This window comes from Rhinopithecus roxellana, chromosome 20, assembly GCF_007565055.1.
Source record: "Rhinopithecus roxellana isolate Shanxi Qingling chromosome 20, ASM756505v1, whole genome shotgun sequence".
NCBI lineage: Eukaryota > Metazoa > Chordata > Mammalia > Primates > Cercopithecidae > Rhinopithecus > Rhinopithecus roxellana.
The window spans coordinates 70,086,911-70,108,092 of NC_044568.1; the positions used below are offsets into that span (position 1 = coordinate 70,086,911).

General features: G+C 55.6%; 2 protein-coding genes, 1 long non-coding RNA gene and 2 other non-coding genes across 10 annotated transcripts; all 5 read right to left on the bottom strand.

Moving 5' to 3' along the window:
* Positions 1-3,095: 3,095 nt before the first annotated feature.
* On the bottom strand, positions 3,096-3,168 carry TRNAR-CCU. The gene has a single exon. It is a non-coding gene; the product is annotated as a tRNA-Arg (tRNA).
* Positions 3,169-5,229: 2,061 nt separating this feature from the next.
* TRNAR-CCG lies at positions 5,230-5,302 on the bottom strand. Its single transcript has one exon. It is a non-coding gene; the product is annotated as a tRNA-Arg (tRNA).
* An 850-nt stretch (positions 5,303-6,152) lies between these two features.
* LOC104672308 (putative caspase-16) lies at positions 6,153-8,620 on the bottom strand. The gene is made up of 5 exons (XM_030924293.1): positions 8,479-8,620; positions 8,047-8,163; positions 7,578-7,652; positions 6,937-7,040; positions 6,153-6,280 (listed from the first exon to the last, which is right to left on the bottom strand). Exons 1-5 carry the CDS (start codon positions 8,618-8,620, stop codon positions 6,167-6,169), a joined length of 552 nt encoding a protein of 183 aa, XP_030780153.1. The 3' UTR covers positions 6,153-6,166.
* Positions 8,621-8,645: 25 nt separating this feature from the next.
* LOC115895156 lies at positions 8,646-11,742 on the bottom strand. 2 transcript variants are annotated; one of them, XR_004055309.1, is made up of 4 exons: positions 11,637-11,742; positions 11,129-11,217; positions 10,182-10,979; positions 8,865-10,043 (listed from the first exon to the last, which is right to left on the bottom strand). It is a non-coding gene; the product is annotated as an uncharacterized LOC115895156 (long non-coding RNA). The 2 variants fall into 2 exon arrangements; XR_004055310.1 differs by lacking the exons at positions 11,129-11,217; positions 11,637-11,742 and adding an exon at positions 8,646-8,701 and having other exon boundaries at positions 9,876-10,043; positions 10,182-10,293.
* A 1,397-nt stretch (positions 11,743-13,139) lies between these two features.
* Positions 13,140-21,045, bottom strand: ZNF213 (zinc finger protein 213). Of its 5 annotated transcripts, none has more exons than XM_010376064.2 (6): positions 20,774-21,045; positions 18,491-19,004; positions 17,637-17,760; positions 17,360-17,433; positions 17,066-17,189; positions 13,140-15,117 (listed from the first exon to the last, which is right to left on the bottom strand). In XM_010376064.2, exons 2-6 carry the CDS (start codon positions 18,887-18,889, stop codon positions 14,459-14,461), a joined length of 1,380 nt encoding a protein of 459 aa, XP_010374366.1. In that variant the 5' UTR covers positions 18,890-19,004; positions 20,774-21,045; the 3' UTR covers positions 13,140-14,458. The 5 variants fall into 5 exon arrangements, with proteins under 5 accessions (XP_010374366.1, XP_010374367.1, XP_030780969.1 ...); XM_010376065.2 differs by having other exon boundaries at positions 20,558-20,915; XM_030925109.1 differs by having other exon boundaries at positions 20,553-20,915.
* Between the last annotated feature and the right edge of the window lie 137 nt (positions 21,046-21,182).

The following is a 21,182-nucleotide window of genomic DNA, read 5'->3' on the forward strand; positions in this document are numbered from 1 at the left end:
GCCAGCCAGCCAGTTATCAGGGGAGTCAAATTTAGAATCTCACCCTTATAATCTGGTTCTAGGCTAGGTACTATGGCTCAGGCCTGTCATCCCAGCATTTAGGGAGGTCAAGGCAGGAACACCACTTGAGTCCAGGAATTTGTGGGTATAGTGACCCATGATCGTGCCACCGCAGCCTGGGCAACACAGTGAGACCCTGTCTCCAAAAACCAAAACAATTATTTATACCTATCTAATAACTGTCATATTAAATATTCTGTGAAAATAGCTAATGGGAGGTGTGGTGGCTCATGCCTATAAGAACAGCACTTTGGGAGGCCGAGGTGGGAGGACTGCTTGAGCCCAGGAGTTTGAGATCAGCCTGGGCAACATAGCAAGACCCTGTCTCTACAAAAAATGAGCAGCATGTGCCTGCAGTCCCAGCTACTCAGGAGGCTGATTGGGGAGGATCACTCGAACCTGGGAGGTCGAGGCTGCAGTGAGCTGTGATCACACCACTGCATTCCAGCCTGGGTGACTGAGTGAGACCCCGTCTCAAAACAAAAACAAAAACAACAATCAAACAAACAAGAAAACATAGCTGATGGTTTTCTGACTGCTACCTGGACACTGGTTTGGTAACAAATTTTGGCTTGAATGCAGTGTGGAGGTCCTTACCAATGGACATGAGATGCTATAATTCACAGTATACAAGGGCACCATGATCAGGCAACATGTGACCTGGTTGATCATGAGGAGTTACAGACTGAAGCAAGTGCCCTGGGGGACCAGTGGCTGCTGTGCTTGACTGTTGCAGCACAGGCGACCACATGGACTTTCATTAGTTCATGGCATGGAAAGAAGTCTTCTGAAGGAACTGGTTAGCTTACAGAAAGAAAATGACAAGATCAGGTGTCTAAACTTCTAGACTAAGTCATGTTCAGAGACCCAGGGACAATTTATGGCAGCCATACAATAACCTTAAAGCCACAAGGCTGATGTTGCTAAAAATCAAACATGTCATTTAACTAGGCATGTTGCAGAATGGCAATGTAAATTGAATTCACAGCCTTAGGAAATCTTTAGTGTGAAAGATACAGTATTGATTAGGAAGAAGTGGTGACATCAGATTGGACTCAAAATTGAGAATCTTGAACGACAAAGGCTGACCTTGGAGAAAACAGCATACATGACAAAACAAAACAGATACAAAACAAGTTTTGCTACTTCAAGCCATCATAAGGAGGATGGGATATGATTTTGTATCTGGTGAATTTATCCATCTGGGTGCACATTCCAAAGAGCCTATAGTTAATATATTATCTCACGCAGCTGACCATGGCCCTACCAGGTTTCTTGGTTGGTTGGCTGAAAATTGACCTCAGTGGTGGCCTATGTTTAATGAGACTGTGCTGGTAGAATGTCTCGGGCAAACTGTAGAGAAAGAAACCTAAAGACACCAAGCAGTGTTGGAGTGCATCTATCTTGCATGATGTACACACCACTGAGAAGACCAGAGAACACTCCCTTTCTTTCTTTTTTCTTTTTCTTTCTTCGTTCAATTTTTTTTTTTTTTTTTTTTTTTTTTTTTTTGAGCCGGAGTCTCACTCTGTCGCCCAGACTAGAATGCAGTGGCATGATCTCGGCTCACTACAACCTCTGCCTCCCAGGTTCAAGCGATTCTTCTGCCTCAGCCTCCCAAGTAGCTGGGACTACAGGCAAGCGCCACCACACCCCGCTAATTTTTGTATTTTTAGTAGAAACGGGGTTTCACCATATTGGCCAGGCTGTTCTCGAATTCCTGACCTTGTGATCCGCCCGCCTCGGCCTCACAAAGTGCTGGGATTACAGGCGTGAGCTACCGCACCAGGCCAGGACAGTCCCTTTCACAAGGCCTCCCGAAAAAATCCATCACGGAAGCATCAGCTTCCTTAAGTAGCTCTGTGGTGGCCATTCTCTGCAGGTGGCCTATGATGGTGGAAGGTAATGCCATTGAGGTGAGGAAGGTAACGCCATTGAGGTGATGTCCCTGATTTCAGTGGGGATGATGGGGTCCAGGATGTTTGGGGAAGTGGGAGAAGCCAGGCCAGAGCTGGAAAAAACAGAAGAGTCCCAATTATGGGTTTTATTTATTTATTTGAGACGGAGTCTCACTCTGTCACCCAGGCTGGAGTGCAATGGCGCGATCTCCGCTCACTGCAACCTCCACCTCCCGGGTTCAAGTGATTCTCCTGCCTCAGTCTCCTGAGGAGCTGGGATTACAGGCGCGTGCCACCACGCCCGGCTAATTTTTCTTTTTTTAGTATAGACGGGGTTTCACCATGTTGGTCAGGCTGGTTAGTGATGGTGATCTGCCGGCCTCAGCCTCCCAAAGTGCTGGGATTTACAGGCGTGAACCACCGCGCCCGGCCCAATTACGGGTTGTAAAGGCAAAAGCCAACCATGTTTTTATACATATTTATGACAAAACTCTAGCAGTGGTCCCCATCGAGGCAGCTTCTGATTTTACTTTACACCATGTCCTGTAGTTCGGGAAATTTTTACCTTGAAGATGGCGTCATATATTGCATGGATTTAAAAAAAGAATACCATGGACTATTTCAAATATGTGTTAAAAGAGAGGAAATAGTGCAGTGTCCCCTCATGTACCCCATTATCTACTCATGGATAAGTAGTTTCATCTATACCTCCAACCAGTTTATGATTTGTTTTGAAACGGAGATTACAGGCTGGGATTACGAGCGTGAGCCACCGCGCCTGGCCTCAGTTTTATGATTTTTAAAACAAACCAGTTGTCCTGTAATTTAATCTGTGAATCATTGTGTGTTTATAAAAAAAAAAAAGGATTTAAAAAATATATGTAACCATTATAGAATTAACAAACCTGAAAAAAAGAAACAATCACTCCTTTCTGCCAAGTTAAATGGATGGAACTTATAATCCTGTAAAACATCCAACTCCTTTCTCTGTAACCTGAAATTGCTCGTCTTATTTGAGAACAGGTACGGGTTTCTGATTTACAGCCTGTCTGGGAACCCTCCCTGAACTCTGCAACTCCACCGAAGTACAACGAAATTCCAGTTCTTTTCCCCAGAACCTAAAATTCATCCCCTTCTTACCCCGGGTGGGACTCGAACCCACAATCCCTGGCTTAGGAGGCCAATGCCTTATCCATTAGGCCACCGGGGCAGACGACGACAAGTTGGCGCTTGTCTTAGACCAGTCTCTCAGTCACTCCGCGATGGTTCCCGCACAGCCTGCCTGTCCTATCCTGACCTTTCTCCCGCCCCTCCACGGAAATCCAAGCTTTGATTCAGATCTCGTCCCCCTCTGAGCATCCTCGGTGCCCCAAAGAGACCACGCACGTGCAGAGGGAGGGACCTGAAAGACACCGAACGTCAGGTTTTTGGCTCGGCTCTTTGGTCTAGGGGTATGATCTTCGCTTAGAGTGGGAGAGTTGCCTGGATCAACTCCCTCACGAGCCCTACCTAGTCTCCATTCAGCGGAGAACCCAAGTCTAGGGGTAATTAGTAGTGAAAGATGCATTTGAGATGGATGGAGTGTATGGGAAGGGGCACGCCATGCCTGCTCAGCAACGCGCTCCTCATCCTGAGCCTGCCGCTTGCGGAAGTGTCGGTCTCTGTCCTCTTCCCTTGCATTGTCCGTTGGACCAACGGTGCCGCCCCGCCCAGTGGTCGGAAGCCTCTTAATAATGACCCTCCAAAGTCCGCCCTCTACATCCCCAGCTGGCTCGGTGTTAATCTCAGGATCGCAACGTTGGGTGTTTACTTTCCTGCCCCAACACGTGTGTTATTTTCCTTTTCAAAAAATCTGTATTTTAATGATGTTCTTTTCCCTTAATACCTAGTAAAAGCTTCAGTCCAGGAGTTCGAGACCAGCCTGGGCAACATAGTGAACGCCCCGTCTCTATCAAAAACAAATACCTTCGTAAACCACTGAAACATCAAAAAATAGTTAAAGGAGAAAGCGACACCCTGCACGACCCCAGGTCACTAGCGTCTGCCGACCTGAGGACATGCCTGCAGCTGCGACTCTCCGCAGCCTTCACCCGGTGGAAGGATACCCCAACGCAGCGCTGCTCGGCACTCGGACTAAACTTGGGTTCCGCTGGTAAACATTTTTTTTTCCTGGGTGAAATATTAACTAAATCCTGGCGATACTCTTTGAAATTGAAATGTTTATTTATTTTCTCTTTTGAGACGGTGTCTCGCCCTGTCACCCAGGCTGGAGTGCAGTGGCGAGATCTTGGCTCTCTGCAACCTCCGGCCTCCCGGGCGATTCTCCTGACTCAGCCTCCTGAGTAACTGGGACTGCAGGCGCGCGCCACCACGTCCCACTAATTTTTGTATTTTTAGTGGAGACGGAGTTTTATCTTTGAGTCAGGCTGGTCTCGAACTCCTGACCTCATGATCTGCGCGTCGGTCTCCCAAAGAGCTGGGATTAGAGGCGTTGAGCCACCGCGCCCGGTTCATCACCGGTATTTATGATTGTTTTCTTTTTCACTTTGCTACCCCATGATCAGTTGATAGAGGATGCAAAGTTTTTCATTACAATAATCAATTAAACTACGCATGTCGCCGGGCGCGGTGGCTCACGCCTGTAATCCCAGCACTTTGGGAGACCGAGGCGGGCGGATCACCGGAGGAGTTCGAGACCAGCCTGGCCAATATGGAGAAACCGCCCCCCTAATAAAAATACAAAAATTAGCCGGGCGTGATGGTGCATGCCTGTGATCCCAGCTATTCGGAAGGCTGAGGCAGGAGAATCGCTTGAACCTGGGAGGCGAAGGTTTCAGTGAGCGGAGATCACGCCATTGCACTCCAGCCTGGGCAACGAGAGCGAAACTCCATCTCCAAAACAAAACAAAACAAAACAAAAAACTACACATGTCCTTTGACCCCATGGGGCAACTCCTCACCGCAAGCATTCCTAGCCCCGCTTCTGTCACGGTTTCCATCACTTGAGCTTTAATTTGTGAAGTCAATCCCCTACCAGCTCCCAAGACTCGCGTTCTCTGGCTTCAAGCTCCGCAGTCCCCAGGGCCCTGCCAGAGCTCTCTGGGTCACCCTCTCTGCTATTCTGGCCCTAGGTCCTTAGTTGCGCGACTGTAGGAGCAGGTCGAGGTCCAAGTGCTCCTTGGGCGGAAGGGGCGACTGACCGGTTCACTCAGTTCGAGTGTACTTGTCGCCCACGGTGCAGTCCCAGGAGAAGAAAAGGTTAACCTAGCAACGACCACGAAGGGACTCGAACCCTCAATCTTCTGATCCGGAATCAGACGCCTTATCCATTAGGCCACGCGGCCCTGCGGCTATAACTGCCCCAGCTTTGTCATAAAGCGTTCCAGAGCCTATGCTGTGGCTTTAACGCGCATGCTTAGAGCAAGGGGAGGCCCGTCCTTCCGGGCCTCGCGGTGGGCGAGACTCCGAGCTCGGCCACCGCGCCCAGCCGCTGAGGCTGCTGGACGGAAACTGCCGCCGTGGGCCCAGAGCTGTGAGTTCGAGCCCTGGCGAGCCCGCCCGACTCCACCCTCCCCGCAGCAGGCCCCTCCGAGACGCCGTTTGGGAGCTCTTTCCTCCATGTGCCTCCCGCCGCTTTGGGTCAGGGGCTGCAAGCTGCTTCCCCAGCCCCTGTGCTTGCTCCATCACCGGTGAACCTGCAAAGGTGTGTTTCAAAGGCTTTTGGCCCCAGACTTTATTCTGGCCGCCTGGAAAGCGGAGGCCGTGTCTCCTGCGTTTCTATGGCCCAGCGCGGGGTGGAGGTGGGGCGCGCATGCACAGGGACATGGCTGGGAGTGGGATATGCGTCCTCTTCCTGGAACCCCTCTCCCCTTGGATGCTCCCATAACCGAACTGCCAACCCAGCCCAGCCCAGTCCAGCCCATGTTGGGTTCCTGAGTCCCGGAACCTGGGCACAGGCCCCAGCTCAGTTCCCATGGACGCTATTGCGTTCATATGCAATGCCAGGCGCTTTACACACATTATCTCACTTATTTCACACGTCTTTGAGAACAGGCACTGTTCGCAGCAGATATTTATTGCACGGCTACCCCCACGCTGCCACGCCTCGCTCTCGGATGAGGAAACCGGGGGTTGCGGGGTGGATGGAGGCAAGAATGGCGCTGGAGTCCTGCCACCGTCTCAGCAGCCCCCGGGTGGCCGCGGCACCCTCAGGGCTGGAGGCAGAGCCGGTGCCGGAGCGAGCTGCGGATCTCCAGGCAGGCTTTGCGGAGTTCATCGCAGTCGGGACCCAGCACGTCCTGCTCACACACCCGCCTGTTGACCTGAGGACCACACCCAGCCTGTGCCTGGGGCTACAGCCCTCCGGGGCTCAGCCTGCCCCAAGGGATTGCTCCTGGCCAGGTGCATTGCAAGGCCTAAAATTTCAAGGGCTATCGGGACATCTCTGAGGCTCACAGAGCTCCAGAGGACTAACGGTGAATTCCTCTGCTCTGGCCGGACATGTCCCCACCCAGCAGAACAGGCTCCCACCCCGTAGGTCCCCTCTCAGCAGACCAGCTGCACCCCACCTGGTCCTCACCCTAATGGACTTCAGCCCCCTGACAGGCCTTTTGAAATGCTCAAACCAACCAACCACATCTGCCTGTGAGAACCAGGGGGCATCTCACTCTCTTGTCACTACAAAGCCAGCTTCCCCCTGGCCCTGCAGATTCACCTTGCTCAGAGTACAAGCCCAGGTGGCCCCGCATGGCGTGCAGCGTCCTCCTCCCCACCCAACTGCAGTATGTGTGACTAAGAACTGCTGTGGATGGCATCTGTGCAGCGTCGGGCATCCTGTGTTTGGTTATCTTGTAGTATTGAGGGCAGAGGATCCCTCCTTCGCCAATGGATTTCATAGGAGGTGATCAGAATACCAGGGCTGGGGAGAAGGGCAAACCCAGCTCCTTGCCCCTTGTCACCCCAGAACCCCCTAACACACCTCAGTCAGCAGCTCCAGAAGGTCTCTCCCGGGGTTGGCTCTGAGGACCTCCACCAATGTCTGGATAAAGTCTGAGCCCTTGTCATCGCGATAGGCCACATAGCCTAGGTCAGGGGACCAGGGCCAGAGCATCAGACCAGGGCCCCAACCCTCTGCCTTCCAACTCCAGGGGTCCTACTGTTGGTGGAAGGTGGGGTACAAGCAGGCAGGACCCAGGAATCAGGCAAGAGAACAGGACAGGGAGCAGGGACCTCTTGCATCTGGAACAAGTTGTTGCTAGATATTTGCAGAGGTGAGCCTATGGAGAGATTCACTACTGAACACACATTTACTATGCACCTACTATGTGCCAGACACTGACCAGGGCCTCAGGGCAGGCAGATCTCTCCTGCTTCGTGGAACTCACAGCCTAGAGGAAACCTGCACACACAGTGGTTGGCACAGTGGCACCTCACAGCACTCACCATCACTGCTGTTACTACACATCATAACCCATGTAGGGAACATGGCTGGACCACAGCTGGGCTGGCATCTCTGTGCCCCAACCCTAAGCCCTAGCTGCCCCTAAGGCTACTCTAGATCGTAGGCCAGGAAGTTGGGCCCTGTGTAACCACGGGCTTCCTGATGACCCATCTCCTTACCCTCGGCGGCTGAGTAGACCGTCAGGATGTCTGCTTGGTCAGACCTCCCTGGAGGGGCGCCCCTGCAGGAGCTGCCTGCAAGAGGAATCAATTCCAGTGATCAACATTGTGGAACTCCATCAGCTCCAGGAGTTCCCAATCTGTGGCTTAAGGGCAGCCCAGGGAGGTGGAAAGAGCGCAGGGCAGGAAAGAAATGGAAGTTCAAAGCTCGGCCCAGCCACTTACCAGCTGTGACCTCAGAAAAGCTATTTGAGCTTGCCGACTCCAGGGTTCTTTTCAGGCTCCAACAGGGGAAGAAGTTCCCATTTCCCAAAGGCCCTTGCAGTTAGGGAAGATTTTCCATTGTCTTGGCAGACAGAGGATGCAGGTGGCAGCCATACCCCAGCTTAGAGCCCTGGAGATGCTCTCTGGACGGTCCCCACCACCAGCCCTGCCCAAACCCAGGCCCTGGAAGGAAGGCAGAACCCACCTTGGGCCTCAGCATACATCTGCAGGACATCTGCATGGGAGGGAACAGATGGAGGTGCCCGCAGCCAGCTCCAGTACCAGGGGAGAGCTGTGGGCCCCACACCAGCATCCCTGTTTCCTGAAGAGGGTGGGGAGAGGCAGATAGTCTCACTCCGGGGATACCTGGGGGTGCTCAGGGGTCTCGTGTGAACGTGGGGTCAAGGTGAGAACCCAGCTCCAGAGCTCCAGGGCAGGCTTGCCAGACTGGAGACATTCAGAGCTCTGAATGACAAGTGTTGAGAGTTAAGGGTTCAAGGTCGTGGACTTGACCTCTAGGAGAGGACAGGAAGGGGGCAGGGAAGGGCGGGTACCCAGGCTCCCTGGAGGAGGTAGACAGTGAGTCCTGGGGACTAAGGCTGGCCGAGAAGTGAGGGCAGGAGGCCGGGCCACTCACCCCCACGGCAGGCCTGCAGCAGGAAGACCTTGGGGCGGCCCCATAGCACCCGGCAGCGGCTCAGCTCCTGCATCAGTGCCTCGGGCTGTACCTCTTGCCCGTCAGCCCCCAGCAGCTGACCCTGTGGTCCCCCATGGGCCATCAGGGCCACAAGGACACAGCTCACAGGGCCCCTGCAGGTGTCCAGTTGCTTCTGGAACTGGGCCAGCTCCTCCCGGAAAGCCTGGGTGGGAACAATGTTGAGGCCTGGGCCAAAGCCGCCACCTCCCCAGCCCCTGGCTGCCCTCTGCCAGGCTGAGAAGGTTTCTCAGACCCTACCCACCTGGCCTCCCACCAACTGCCGCTCACACACCCAGGGAGGAAGCCCTCTTTTTTTTTTTTTTTGAGATGGAGTCTTGCTCTGTCACCCAGGCTGGAGTGCAGTGGCGCGATCTCGGCTCACTGCTATATCCGCCTCCTGGGTTCACTCGATTCTCCTGCCTCAGCCTCCTGAGTAGCTGGGACTACAGGCGCATGCCACCACACCTGTCTAATGTTTTGTATTTTCAGTAGAGATGAGGTTTCACCGTGTTAGCCAGAATGGTCTCGATCTCCTGATGTCATGATCTGCTTGCCTCGGTCTCCCAAAGTGCTGGGATTATAGGCCTGAGCCACTGCGCCTGGCCTGTTTTTGTTTTTTGAGACAGAGTCTTGCTGTGTCACCCAGGCTGTAGTGTAGTGGCATAATCTCAGCTCACTGCAACCTCTGCCTCCTGGGTTCAAGCCATTCTCCTGCATCAGCCTCCCAAGTAGCTGGGATTACAGGCGTGCAGCACCACGCCCTACTAATTTTGTCTTTATAATAGAGACAAGGTTTCACCATGGTGGTCAGGCTGGTCTCAAACTCCTAATCTCAAGTGATCCACCCGCCTCGGCCTCCCAAAGTGCTGGGATTCCAGGCATGAGCCACTGCGCCCGGCCAGCAGCCCTTTTCTAACTCCCTCCTGCAAGGCCTTGGCATGGCCTCTTTAGAGGTGACAGAGAGACCCAGCTTCCTGGAGCCAGTTCTGCTCCTGCCCTGGTGGGGAAGCTGCACCGAGAAGTTGAGAGGTGTGAGGAGAGCGGAGTGGGCTGCTGGGAGCCAAGAGGGAAACCAAGACTTGGAGCTAAAGCTTTAAGCTGGGGAGGGGGTGGGGGGGGCAGAGAACCAGCCAATGAGGGAGGCCTTGGAGACCCTGGAGACCAGGCTTCTAGAGGCAGGGAAGTGACAGGCCCAACGCAGGCCGCAGGGAGGACAGAGGCTAGACGTGTGGTGCCCTTCCTGCCAGTGATGGAGAGAGGCCCAGGAGAGAGGCTCCAGGTTCCTAGGGAGGGGTCTTCCTTCAGAGCACCAGCGTCAGTTCTCGGTTTCCCCTCACCTGGGCTGTAGGGTCCGTTCTCACGGTGGTCTCAAAGCCCAGGGCCCGGCATAGGCCCCCCAGCGCCTCCACGTCATGCTGGGCCCCAGGCCGGCCTTGGATCACAGCCAGGAGGAGGGCATCCCTGGTCTTGGACAGGTCATACTGTGTGTTGGGACCGGGGGCCAGCTGCAGAGAGGGTTAAGACGCATCTAAAGTGGCCTGAGAGGACTCCAGCTCCTGGCCTCCCCAGCCTGGGTCTCCCTAAGCTTCTGTCCCACTGGAAACTATGGCCATGTGATTGGACCCCTGCCCTGTCCCCCTCACCTCAGGCCTCCAGGGCTCCACGCCTCCCAGGCACAGTGCCCCCCGCAAGGAGCTCCGAAGGACAGGGCAGCAGGTGCCCCCTGTGGACTCTTCAGTCACCTTGCGGAGGAGCTGAGGATGGGACCGAGAAAAGACTCAGCTAGACTTGTGGCTTCTGTAGTCTCTTCAGGGTCACCTGCTAGAATGCAGAGAGGAGGAGGCCGGCAAAGGACAGACAGGCAGGATGGCCTCAAGCAAGACCCAGGCTCCAGTTCAGGCTCAAGGTTATGGACTTACCTGGGCGTGGATGGTCTCGAACGGACAGTGGCCACACCATTAACCCCTGCCCCAGGATCAGTGTGCATAGAGGTGGGGATGTTCCCTAGAGTAGGGCAGGGCCTGTTGGGAAGGCTCACGGGGTGGGCACTACCCTGCTGGGCGATCTGTGGAGGACAGTTGGGGCCCCCTCACCTCCAGGGCTGCCCAGGGGCCACCCAACTGCATAGTGAGACCTTCAGCCCTGGATACCAGACTTGAATCATTCCCAGTCCCAGTCTCCAGGGTCCTGTGATCTAACAGGGCGGATAATCACTGCCTGGTGTGGAAAGGGGCAGTCTGAAGTGCATGCATGGATGCAAGGAAGGGCATCGCTGGCAGCCTGTAGAGGACTGTGCAGGGCTCCTGGGACAACAGGAGGGCGTGGCAGGCAGAGGGAACTGCTTGGGCCAAGGCATGGAGTTGGGAGGAGTCTGGAGTGTCAGGGGATCCTGAGTGAGTTGTCGGGGGTCCCGAGTTGGGGGTGGGGGGCTGATACAACTTCTGTAGACAATAAAGGTTTGTAGAATGAATCGGAGGGAGGATACACGTGAATGAATCTAACTGTAACTGACTCAGGGGGGCACAGCAGAACCAGCAGAGACAGCAGAACCGGCCCTACTTCCCTGGGCCTCCCCCTCCAGCGTCCCCACCTCCGTCAGCAGCTGCACCAGGGACCAGTGAGGAGAGCGGCCACAGAGCTCTCTCAGGCCAGCAAGGAAGGCTCCGGACTCCGGGGCAGCTGAGTGGAGAAGCAGCGCGTTGGCCTGGAGTGAGGCCCGAGGCTCTGCTCCTGGGTCCCTGCCCAGCCCCTGGATCCCGAGCCAGCTCACTCACACCCAGGGCCACTTGAGAGCAGCAGGAAGACTTTGGGGCAGCCCCGCAGGGCCCTGCAGCCACTCAGCTCCCGGACCAACTGCTGTGGCTGCCTCAGCTGCCCTCTGGGGGCCACTAAGGCCACTAAGGCACACCCCACAGGGCGCCTGTGGGCATCCAGCCGCTCCCGGAACCCAGCCAGCTTCTCGAGGAAGCCCTAGGGGCAAAAGTGAGACCGGCTTGAGTCTGGGGAGGTTTGGGGTAGGGAGGAGAATCTGGGTCAGGGGAGAGTGGGGAAGGGCTCGGTGCTGGGCCTGAGGGTGGAGGTAAGAGGCAGAGGCTCACCTGGACCGGGACCTGCCTCCTCTCCCAGCTCTCAAAGCCCAGGGCCTGGAACACGTCCTCCAGGGCAGTGACTGCAGCGGCCACCACCCCAGGGCTGATGAGCATCAGGGCTGCCTTTGGACCCCGGACGTCGTACTTCCCCTGGGGAGGTAAGGCCAGAACTAGGCTGGGCTGGGCTGGGGCTCAGCTGGGAGGCAGGAGCAGCTGGGCCAGGTGGTGCCACCTGCTACCTTTCTCCCCAGGCTGTCTCGAGTGTCTGCCATCTGCGTGGCCACCCGCAGGGTCCCAGCCACCAGAAAAGCCATAGGGCCAGGCGGGGCTTCCTCCAAGCACCAAGCACGAAGCTTGCCTCCTGGCCCTGGGCTTTCAGTGCCCTGGGTCCTAACCCTTGCCCTCTCCCCTAATGACTGCTATCAGCTCTGCTTATGAGCTGAGCTGGACTTTGCCCTTTCCCTGGAACCCTGGGTCCTGGCCCCGCTCTCCCAGCTCAGGCTGCATTCTCTGGCTTCTGCCGGTGACTTCTTTGCTGGCAGTAATGTGCCCCTACCTGAGCCAGGAACCTGTGCTCAATCCTATTCTTAGCTCCCGGCCTACGTGCTTATCTGATCTCGTTACACCCGAGTGTCTCCCTTTGGAGCCAGCCACCACCATCAAGAAGTCCTTGTACTGTCCTGGCCACCCACCACACACAGGCACACACCACCAGGCCCCCAGAGGTAAAAATCACCAACTGGAATCAGTCCTGTCCACAGCGAGACCTCGCTTGCTTCTTACGGCAAACCATGGCAGCCACCGCAGGATGATGTGTGCATGGGAGGTTGGCTGAGAAAGGCCTGGGGGCAGAGAGGGCTGGCACATGCACACCTGTTATCAAGGGACCAGAGCGTCTACTGGCCCCCGCCTCCCCTCAGCCAGGGGCCCTGAGGCCACCAGCAGGTGAAAGAGATGGAACCAGCACGGGTGGAAGGAGGGGTCGTGCCTGGGTGATCACTAGTTCTGACCACACACCCACCAGCTCGTGGTGGGCCCCGGCCTGGGGCTCCTGGTAGGGAGAAGTTGGATGTCAGGGGCTGGTGGGAAGGGCAGGCCCACTGTCAGCCCCTCCTCTAAGGGACTCAGTCTGGGGTAGCCTTGACTTCCGGATCCCCAACGCGCAGCAAGAGGGTCCCACCACTGACCAAGCAGCATCTCTGGGCCCTTCTTCCTTTCACAGTTGTGAGAGGAGTGGCCTGGTGAAGACCCTGAGTCCTGCTCAGCTCCCTGTTCTGCTAGGGCACAGATGGTGCCCCCAGAGCAGGGCAGGCACTGGCTGACACATGGGAACAAGAGTCCCAGGGGACACGGCTGCCCATTGGGGCCCAGCCAAACTGGACGCCAAGGATGTGGCTCCCCCTGGTGACAGTGCAGCAGAATGTGCCACCAGGACACCAGGCCAGGGCAAGGGGTTTATATTCCAGGTTTCCCCACACTCCAGACACCCAAAGAACAGAACACCCTGGAGGGAAGTTTTCACGTTTATTAATACTCTTCTGTTGCCCTCTGGAGGCCCGCGGGGCTGAGTCCTTGCAGGGCCTCTGGTCTGTCCCTGTTCATGGAAGGCAGTGCTCAGGAGGCAGCAGCAAAGTGCCTATGAAGTGGGGCGCCAGTGCCGGTGGAGCTGGACGTTAGTGACGATGGAACCCGGCACCCGTGCAGAAGGAGCACGGCGCCAGTGCCGATGGAGTTGGACGTAGTGACGATGGAGCGAGGTGTTAGTGCCAATAGAGCTGGACGTTAGTGACAATGGAGTGGGGCGCCAGTGCCGATGGAGAGGGGCATTAGTGCTGATGGAGTGGGGCACCGAGTGGGGCATTAGTGCCGATGGAGCGGGGCGCCAGTGCCGATGGAGCGGGGGATGGAGCGGGCGCCAGGGTCGATGGAGCAGGGCATTAATGCGGATGGAGTGGGGCGCCAGTGCCGATGGAGTGGGCACCGGTGTCAATGGAGCGGGGCATTAATGCGGATGGAGCAGGGTACCAGTACCGATGGAGTGGGATGCTAGTGCTGATAGAATGCTAGTGCTAAGTATGGTGCAGCCACACCTCTGGAGGAGCAGATGGCAGCCAGGCGCCCTGCTCTTGGTCTCCAGGGTTGGCCTCCTGTCGCTGGAGCCACCATTATCCTCACCAGACTGGTGGGCAAGTGGCTCTCAGAGCCTCATGCTAGGGCAAGTAGACCAAGGGCAAAGGCAGGCCGAGTCCGTGTGGCCAGGACAGGGCAGAGTGGTCATGGCCTGGAAACGGGAGTGGGTGGGGGCCAGAAAGCCCCTGCGCCCTAAGACCCGTGGTGTAGGCTGACTGTCCCTTCCAAAGCCCAGCAACCCCCTGGGGGCCAAGGCCAGTCCTCCATGCCCACTGAAAGGCACAGGTTGGCAGGGCAGAGGCCTGACTCATGGACCCACCCCAGAGGGTGGGGACCAAAGAGCCACACAGTCAAATGAGGCTCGGGGGCTTCTGGGAAGGGACCTAGACCTGAGTCCTCGCCACCCTGCTGCCCCTGTCAGGAATGTGTTGGGGCTCCAGAAACTAGAGGGGAAGAGAAACGCTAGGCGCAGAAGGGGGAAAGACGACCAGATCAGGGGACGGGAGGGGGGCTTCCGTTCCCTTTGAGTGCTGGGCAAGTCCTCAGAGCCGAGCAGGGCAGGCGAGCTCCGAGTGTGGGGTACCCTGGGGTCCCTCGGACAGCCCAAGAGGTGGCCACAAATAGAAGGAGAGTCCCAGTGGTGAATGAAGTAGGATGTGCCGTGGCTGGGCCTCCCCCAAGTTGCGGGCCAAGCTGGCTGCTCACCCCACGGGCTGGGCCATCTTGGCGTGCAGGCTCTGATGCGCGATGAGGTGCGCGCGCTGCTTGAAGCTCTTGTCGCACTCTCCGCAGCCGAAGGGCCGCTCCCCGGTGTGCACGCGCCGATGGTCCAGCAGGTAGGAGCGCAGAGAGAAGCTCTTGCCGCAGTCGCTGCAGCCGAAAGGCTTCTCCCCCGTGTGGATGCGCTGGTGGTCAGCCAGGTAGGCGCTGCGGCTGAAGCTCTTGCCGCACTCGGAACAGGAGAAGGGCTTCTCGCCCGTGTGCACGCCTTGGTGGCGCACCAGGTCCGAGGAGCTGCGGAAGCTCTTGTCGCACTCGGGGCATTTGTGCGGCTTCTCGCCCGTGTGCGTACGCTGGTGCCGCGCCAGGTCCGAGCCCCAGCGGAAGCGCTTTCCACACTGCCCGCAGCTGTGTGGCTTCTCGGCTGCCAGGTCCCGGAACTGGCGCCGGCGAGTGGGTGGCCGCCCCCGTCGCGCACCCACCACTGGGCCCAGGGCCGCCCTCGGCCGGTTCTCACTCTCCCAGGCCTCAGCCTCCTCCGGGCTCCAGGATACAGTCACGTCGCTGCCTGTCTGGCCCGGCAGCACCGGCACCACCTCCTCCAGCCGGGACTTCTCATTTTGGCCTTTGAGCCCCAAACCTGCAAGGGGAAGGAGGCGACCTCTTCAGTCCCACTCGGTTCTGGGGCCAGAGCTGAGGTAAGGAAGAAACAAGGCTAGGGAAAGCTTCCTGGCCTCCAGGTTCAGAAAGCCCTGCGCTCACACTGCCGAATCCTCAGTTTCCTTATCTATAAAATGGGGATGATTGGCCGGGCGCAGTGGCTCAAGCCTGTAATCCCAACATTTTGGGAGGCTGAGGCGGGCGGATAACCTGAGGTTAGAAGTTCCAGACCAGCCTGGCCAATATGGCGAAACCCCGTCCCTACTAAAAATACAAAAATTAGCAGGACGTGGTAGTGTGCGTCTGGAATCCCAGCTACTCAGGAGGCTGAGGCAGAAGAATCACTTGAACCCAGAAAGCTGAGGTTGCAGTGAGCCGGGATCATGCCACTGCACTCCAAGAGCAAGACTTTGTCTTAAAAACAAACAAAAAAAACAAAAACAAAAACAAACAAAAACCCAAATAAAACAGGGATGATGAAAAAATGCGGCAGAGCAGCAGTCTGAGCAAGCCTCTGATCCTGCCTGCATAGGCCAGCCCCCTAAGCCATCTGTGCCCTGCAGGCCACACTGGGATCCAATGTCCCACTCTGAACCCCAGATATCAAGCTCCACAGCAGAACAGATTTAGAGTAATTTTGAAAATTTTCAAGGGCCGGGCGTGGTGGCTCATGCCTGTAATCCCAGCACTTTGGGAGGCCCAGGTGGGCGGATCACGAAATCAGGAGTTCGAGACCAGCCTGACCAACATGGTGAAAACTCGTCTCTATTAAAAATACAAAAAAATTAGCCGAGCATGGTGGCTCATGCCTGTAATCCCAGCTACTCAGGAGGCTGAGGCAGGAGAATTGCTTGAACCCGGGAGGTGGAAGTTTCAGTGAGCTGAGATCACACCACTACATTCCAGCCTGGCGACAGAGGAAGACTCCATCTCAAAAAAAAAAAAAAAAAAAAAAAAAAAAGGCCGGGCGCGGTGGCTCAAGCCTGTAATCCCAGCACTTTGGGAGGCCGAGACGGGCGGATCACGAGGTCAGGAGATCGAGACCATCCTGGCTAACACGGTGAAACCCCGTCTCTACTAAAAATACAAAAAATTAGCCGGGCGTGGTGGTGCGCGCCTGTAGTCCCAGCTACTTGGAGGCTGAGGCAGGAGAATGGCGTGAACCTGGGAGGCGGAGCTTGCAGTGAGCCAAGATCGCGCCACTGCACTCCAACCTGGGTAACACAGCGAGACTCCGTCTCAAAAAAAAAAAAAAAAAAAAAAGAAAGAAAAGAAAGAAAAAATTTTTCCCAGCTGTCACAGTCGGAAACTGAGGAACCAAACTGGCCTGGCTAGTGTGGCTCCCTTCACCATGTAGGCTCTAATTCTCCAAACTCAACACATGAGAGATCTGGGCAGAGGTCGCAGCCCATCCTGCTGGGAGTGTGGACTCAACAAGATGATCCCTGATGGTGCTGAGAAGGGGCCTGGCGTGGAGAGGGAACTGGTAAGGGCAGTTCTGACGAGCAGGGGCCCAGGCTGGTGAGCAGCTGGGGTTTCCCGTCAGCACCTCTGCTCCTGGCAGCCCAAGGTGGCCTCACAACCATGCCTGATCCAAGTCCCACTGTGTCCCTTCAGCATCCACTGACCTGAGTCTCAGGTCCCTTATGTGTAAAATGGGGACAATCCTTCTATGCACTAGGCAGTGAGACTCAAAGGAGAAGCTGCCCTTACGAGCACTCAGGGCTGGGCAGCGCCGGCGCTGTCCCATGCTGCATGTGGAGAGGCACAAAAACTGATCGTCAGCCAAGAAAGGAGTTACTCAGGCTCTTGGCAAGACTTGGGGATAGCCTGCTTTGGAACCAGCTAAGGATGGGGTGGGAAAGAAGACTGAAGTTCCAACAGGATGGGGGGCGGCCAGCCTGGACCCAAAGGCCCTGGGTGCTTACCCAGGGTGGTGTTCCGGGAGTTCTCCCGCTTTATGTCCCAGAAGAGATCCCGCTGAGCAGGGTCCAGGGTGCCCCATTCTTCCCGGGAGAAATAGAATGGAATGTCTCCCAATGCCACAGGTCCCTGGAATGGGGTGAGAAGACCCAGCTCAGGGCTCCCTTGCTCAGGCCTCCCAGCAGCACTGGCGGGGACAGATGGGTCAGATGAAAGAGGCCTGATGGGACAGCAAGTCCCATTTTACAAACTCAACAGAGCCAAGTGCCTTAAAGAAGACAAAGGGACTGGTGACTCACATGGACCCCAGAGACAAAGCAGGTGTCCGTCGTCTCTCTGGTACGCCCCTCTTTAAGAAGAGCAGGAGGCTGGGCTGAAGGAGAAGAATGGAGCCTTAGAAAGGCCAGCCCAGGCCTGACACCGATGCCTATGGCCTCCCCAACCTGTGTGCATTCACACATGCCCTAGACTTCACAGAGGGAGCTGTCCTGCCTATGACCCTTTGGGCAACGCCGGTGACAGAGCTAAGTCCCTGCCCAGCCACTCTACTGCCCACAAGGACAGAGGCTTACTCACCGCTATGGCTGTGCTGCTCTTGGGGAAGAGATGGCCGCCTCCGTGCCCCCACCATTGGGGGAGGCCCCTTGGCCTGAGATCCCTGGCCTGCAGCCTCGGGTTCCGCCTCCTCCGAGGGCACATCCTGTGCAGGAACCACAATATGCTCATCAGCCCGAGACCAGACCGGGGGAGACAGAGTTTATTCCCTGGGAAGGAGACACAGGACATGACCCTCAGGATGCTGGGGTGTGGGAAGGAGACCAATATGGTGCCCCAGGAAAGTCCAGAGGAGAATGTGATACCAGGCAATGCTGTGTGCCCAAGGACGCTCCCCAATCATTCACGAGGCAAGAACCAGCCCTGAAAGGCCAGAATCACAGCCACTTAGCAAGGGGGGAGCTGGGGACCCTCCTGCCAAAGGCGGAACCCCATCCCCTAGCCACTCATCAGAACCTCCCCAGATGCATCCAATGTGAAGGATCCGATATCCCACAAGGTAATAGGGACCCCGGACAGCTCCACCTTCTAGCCTCACTCTGGAGCTGGCTCTCTGCACACCCTAGTGTCCCCAGAGCCAGGCCTAGAGCAAAATGCAAATAAACATCAGCCAGACCCTGCATGGAGCTAAAACTTCCTTCCTGGAACATTCACACTTCAGCCCTATTGTTGCCTTCCACAGCCGCAAAAAATAAATCACATTTACTTTGGACTGCATCTTTCAGAAAGGCACCCATGGCACGCTGTGCTTGTGTGCCTGCTCCTGGGGGCTCTGTGTCTCCCCTACCCTGTGAGCCTCTGGGAGACTTATCTCTGCAGGGTACCTATTCACCAGGTACCATCCAGGTGACTTTGGATATTGAAGGGCCCCTCACCTGCGGCCAGGCTTTCAATGGCTGCTTCTGTAGGTCCTCCACCAAGGCGACAGCCTCCTCGCCACTTCCCGGGTGCTGCTCGCGCACCCAGCCCTGGATCTCCCCTGGCAGCACCGTCAGGAACTGCTCCAGCACTAGCAGCTCCAGGATCTGCTCCTTGGTGCGCAACTCGGGCCGCAGCCAGCGGCAGCAGAGCTCCCAGAGCTGGCTGAAGGCCTCATGAGGCCCATGCACATCCCCATAGCAGAACTGCCGGAAGCGCTGTCGGCAGGCTTCGGAATCCCTGCTGTCCTCATGCTGGGCAGATTCCTGTTCCCAGGAAGAATCTTCCACTTTCACAATCAGAAGCCCTTCTCCCTCCCCAGGGGTCTGGTCCTGGGGCTCCAAGGGGGCTGCCATTCCCCTGGCCTGAGGCTCAGGGTTGGTCGGCCTCAACCTGGGCCCCAGAACCTGTACTTTCAGTCTCCCAGAGGGACCCCCTGTGGTAGCTGGGCCGGCATCTGGATGTGCACTCCTGGGGAAAGAGCAAAATGGCAGGACTGGGGAGGAAGGATGTGGAATACAGGGGCAGACCCCAGGCTGCAGAGCCATCCAGTCCCATCCTTTCATGGCCCTGAAGCCTTTTCTAGGCTTTACTGTAATGCCTCGCTCACGTGACTATTAACACAGGCCCACAAGCTCTCATCCCAAAGCCAGAAATACAAACCCTGGGGATTTCATAACTCTTTGAAAGCAAAACCCAGTATCAATCATTTGGCAGCACTACCTGACCTGATATAAGCATATTTATAATTTCAATTTATTCCACTAAATGTAAATATTCAAAATTATGGCAGAAATATTAGTAACATAGATCTTCAGTTTATAAAAATTCAGTGAGCTATATCCACGGATGTGTTTTTCTGTATGGATATTATACATCAACTAAAAACCTTTTTTTTTTTTTTTTTTGAGAGAGTCTCATTCTGTTGCCCAGGCTGGAGTGCAGTGGTGCAATCTTGGTTCACTGCAACCTCTGCCTCCCAGGTTGAAGCGATTCTCCTGCCTCAGCCTCCCAAGTAGCTGAGACTACAGGCACCAGCTACCACGCCCAGCTAATTTTTGTATTTTTAGTAGAGACAAGGTTTCACCATGTTGGCCAGGATGGTCTCGAACTCCTGACCTTGTGATCCACCCGCCTTGGACTCCCAAAGTGCTGGGATTACAGGCGTGAGCCACTGCGGCCCGCCTAATTAAAAAATTTTAACTGATGTGTTTCATTATTTAGTGTTGCCCCAGATCCCTCTGGAGATGTGCTTGATATATTGTATATGCACTATATTAGTTTTCTCAAATTTGAAAACCTCTGAATTCTAAAACACATCTGGCCCTGAGGTGTCACAGAAGGCCTCACAGACACCATCCAAAGCCATTTATCCACAGGTACATATAAATGTATGACACCTTTATGCCTTACATCGTTACTCTTCACTGAAAAGTGTATTATGCAATTTTCAGTAATCGATTTTTTGTTTCAACAATACAAATACAAACTGGCTGGGCTTGGTGGTTTATGCCTGTAATCCCAGCATTTTGGGAGACAGAGACAGGATGATTGCTTGAGGCCAGGGGTTCAAGACCACTTTGGGAAGACAATGTGAGACGCCATCTGTACCAAAAAACAAAAAAAGCCGGGTGGGGCCCCTGTAGTCCCAGCTACTGGGGAGGCTGAGGAGGGAAGACCTCTTGAGTCCAGGAGTTTTAGGTTACAATGAGCTATGATCGCACCACCGTACTCCAGCCTGGGCAACAGAGTGAGGCCGTCTCAAAAAAAATAAAATAAAATAAAAATAAAAAGACAAAAAGAAAAAAAAATACAAACTATCGTAATAAAAAAGGGGGGAAATTCAAATACGGAAGTCCGTAAAACTCTCCCTTCCTCAATGCAATTGTACCCCCCGACTTAACAGTCTGTCAAGTGACGTCCCAGACCTTTTCCTATGCTTCTACTAAAAAAGCCATCCATGGGGGGAGAAAAGAAAAGAAAAAGAAGGTGCTTTATGTGTTTTTACATAAATGAGACCTTACTGCACAGACAGCGGCACAATGAGCTTCCGCGGTATGGATACGTTCCAGTTTCTTAATCAATACTCAAGTGATGCATTCGGGTTGTTTCCAATTATTTAGTCCACCCTAAGCGCTTTATTTATTCTGCTCCTCACAAGACCCCTGAAAGGTGCGTACACCATTCTCATCCTCTGGTGACTTCGAAGAAGACTTTCCTCGAAGAGGGCCAGGACTCACCAGGGTCGCTCAGCAGGACACGGCAGGCGGGAAGGTGAGCCAGCCAGAGGCCCGCGCTGTCCCCCGCAGCCTTGTCCGCGGGGAGAGCGGCGAGCGTGCAGGGGCGTCTGCCTGCGGATCAAGAGGGCAGAACGGCGCGGGGGACCCAGCACTTCCTAGTAGTGCGCCCGCCCTTCGGCCTCTGCCTCGGGGCGCTGATCCCGGCCACCCGGAGCTCGGTGGTTGACGTCAGAGCCAGGCGGCCAGAGCCCCCGTCCCCGCCCCCGAAACACACAACGCCCACGGCAACCCAAGAGACACCGCCAGTTCCCGGCGCCGGAAGTGGTCGCAGGGCTCGCTGGGAAACTACGCGGCGCAAGCATTCCCTAGCTCCCAGAAAGCCGTTTGTTCACTGAGCCCGCCTTCTCCC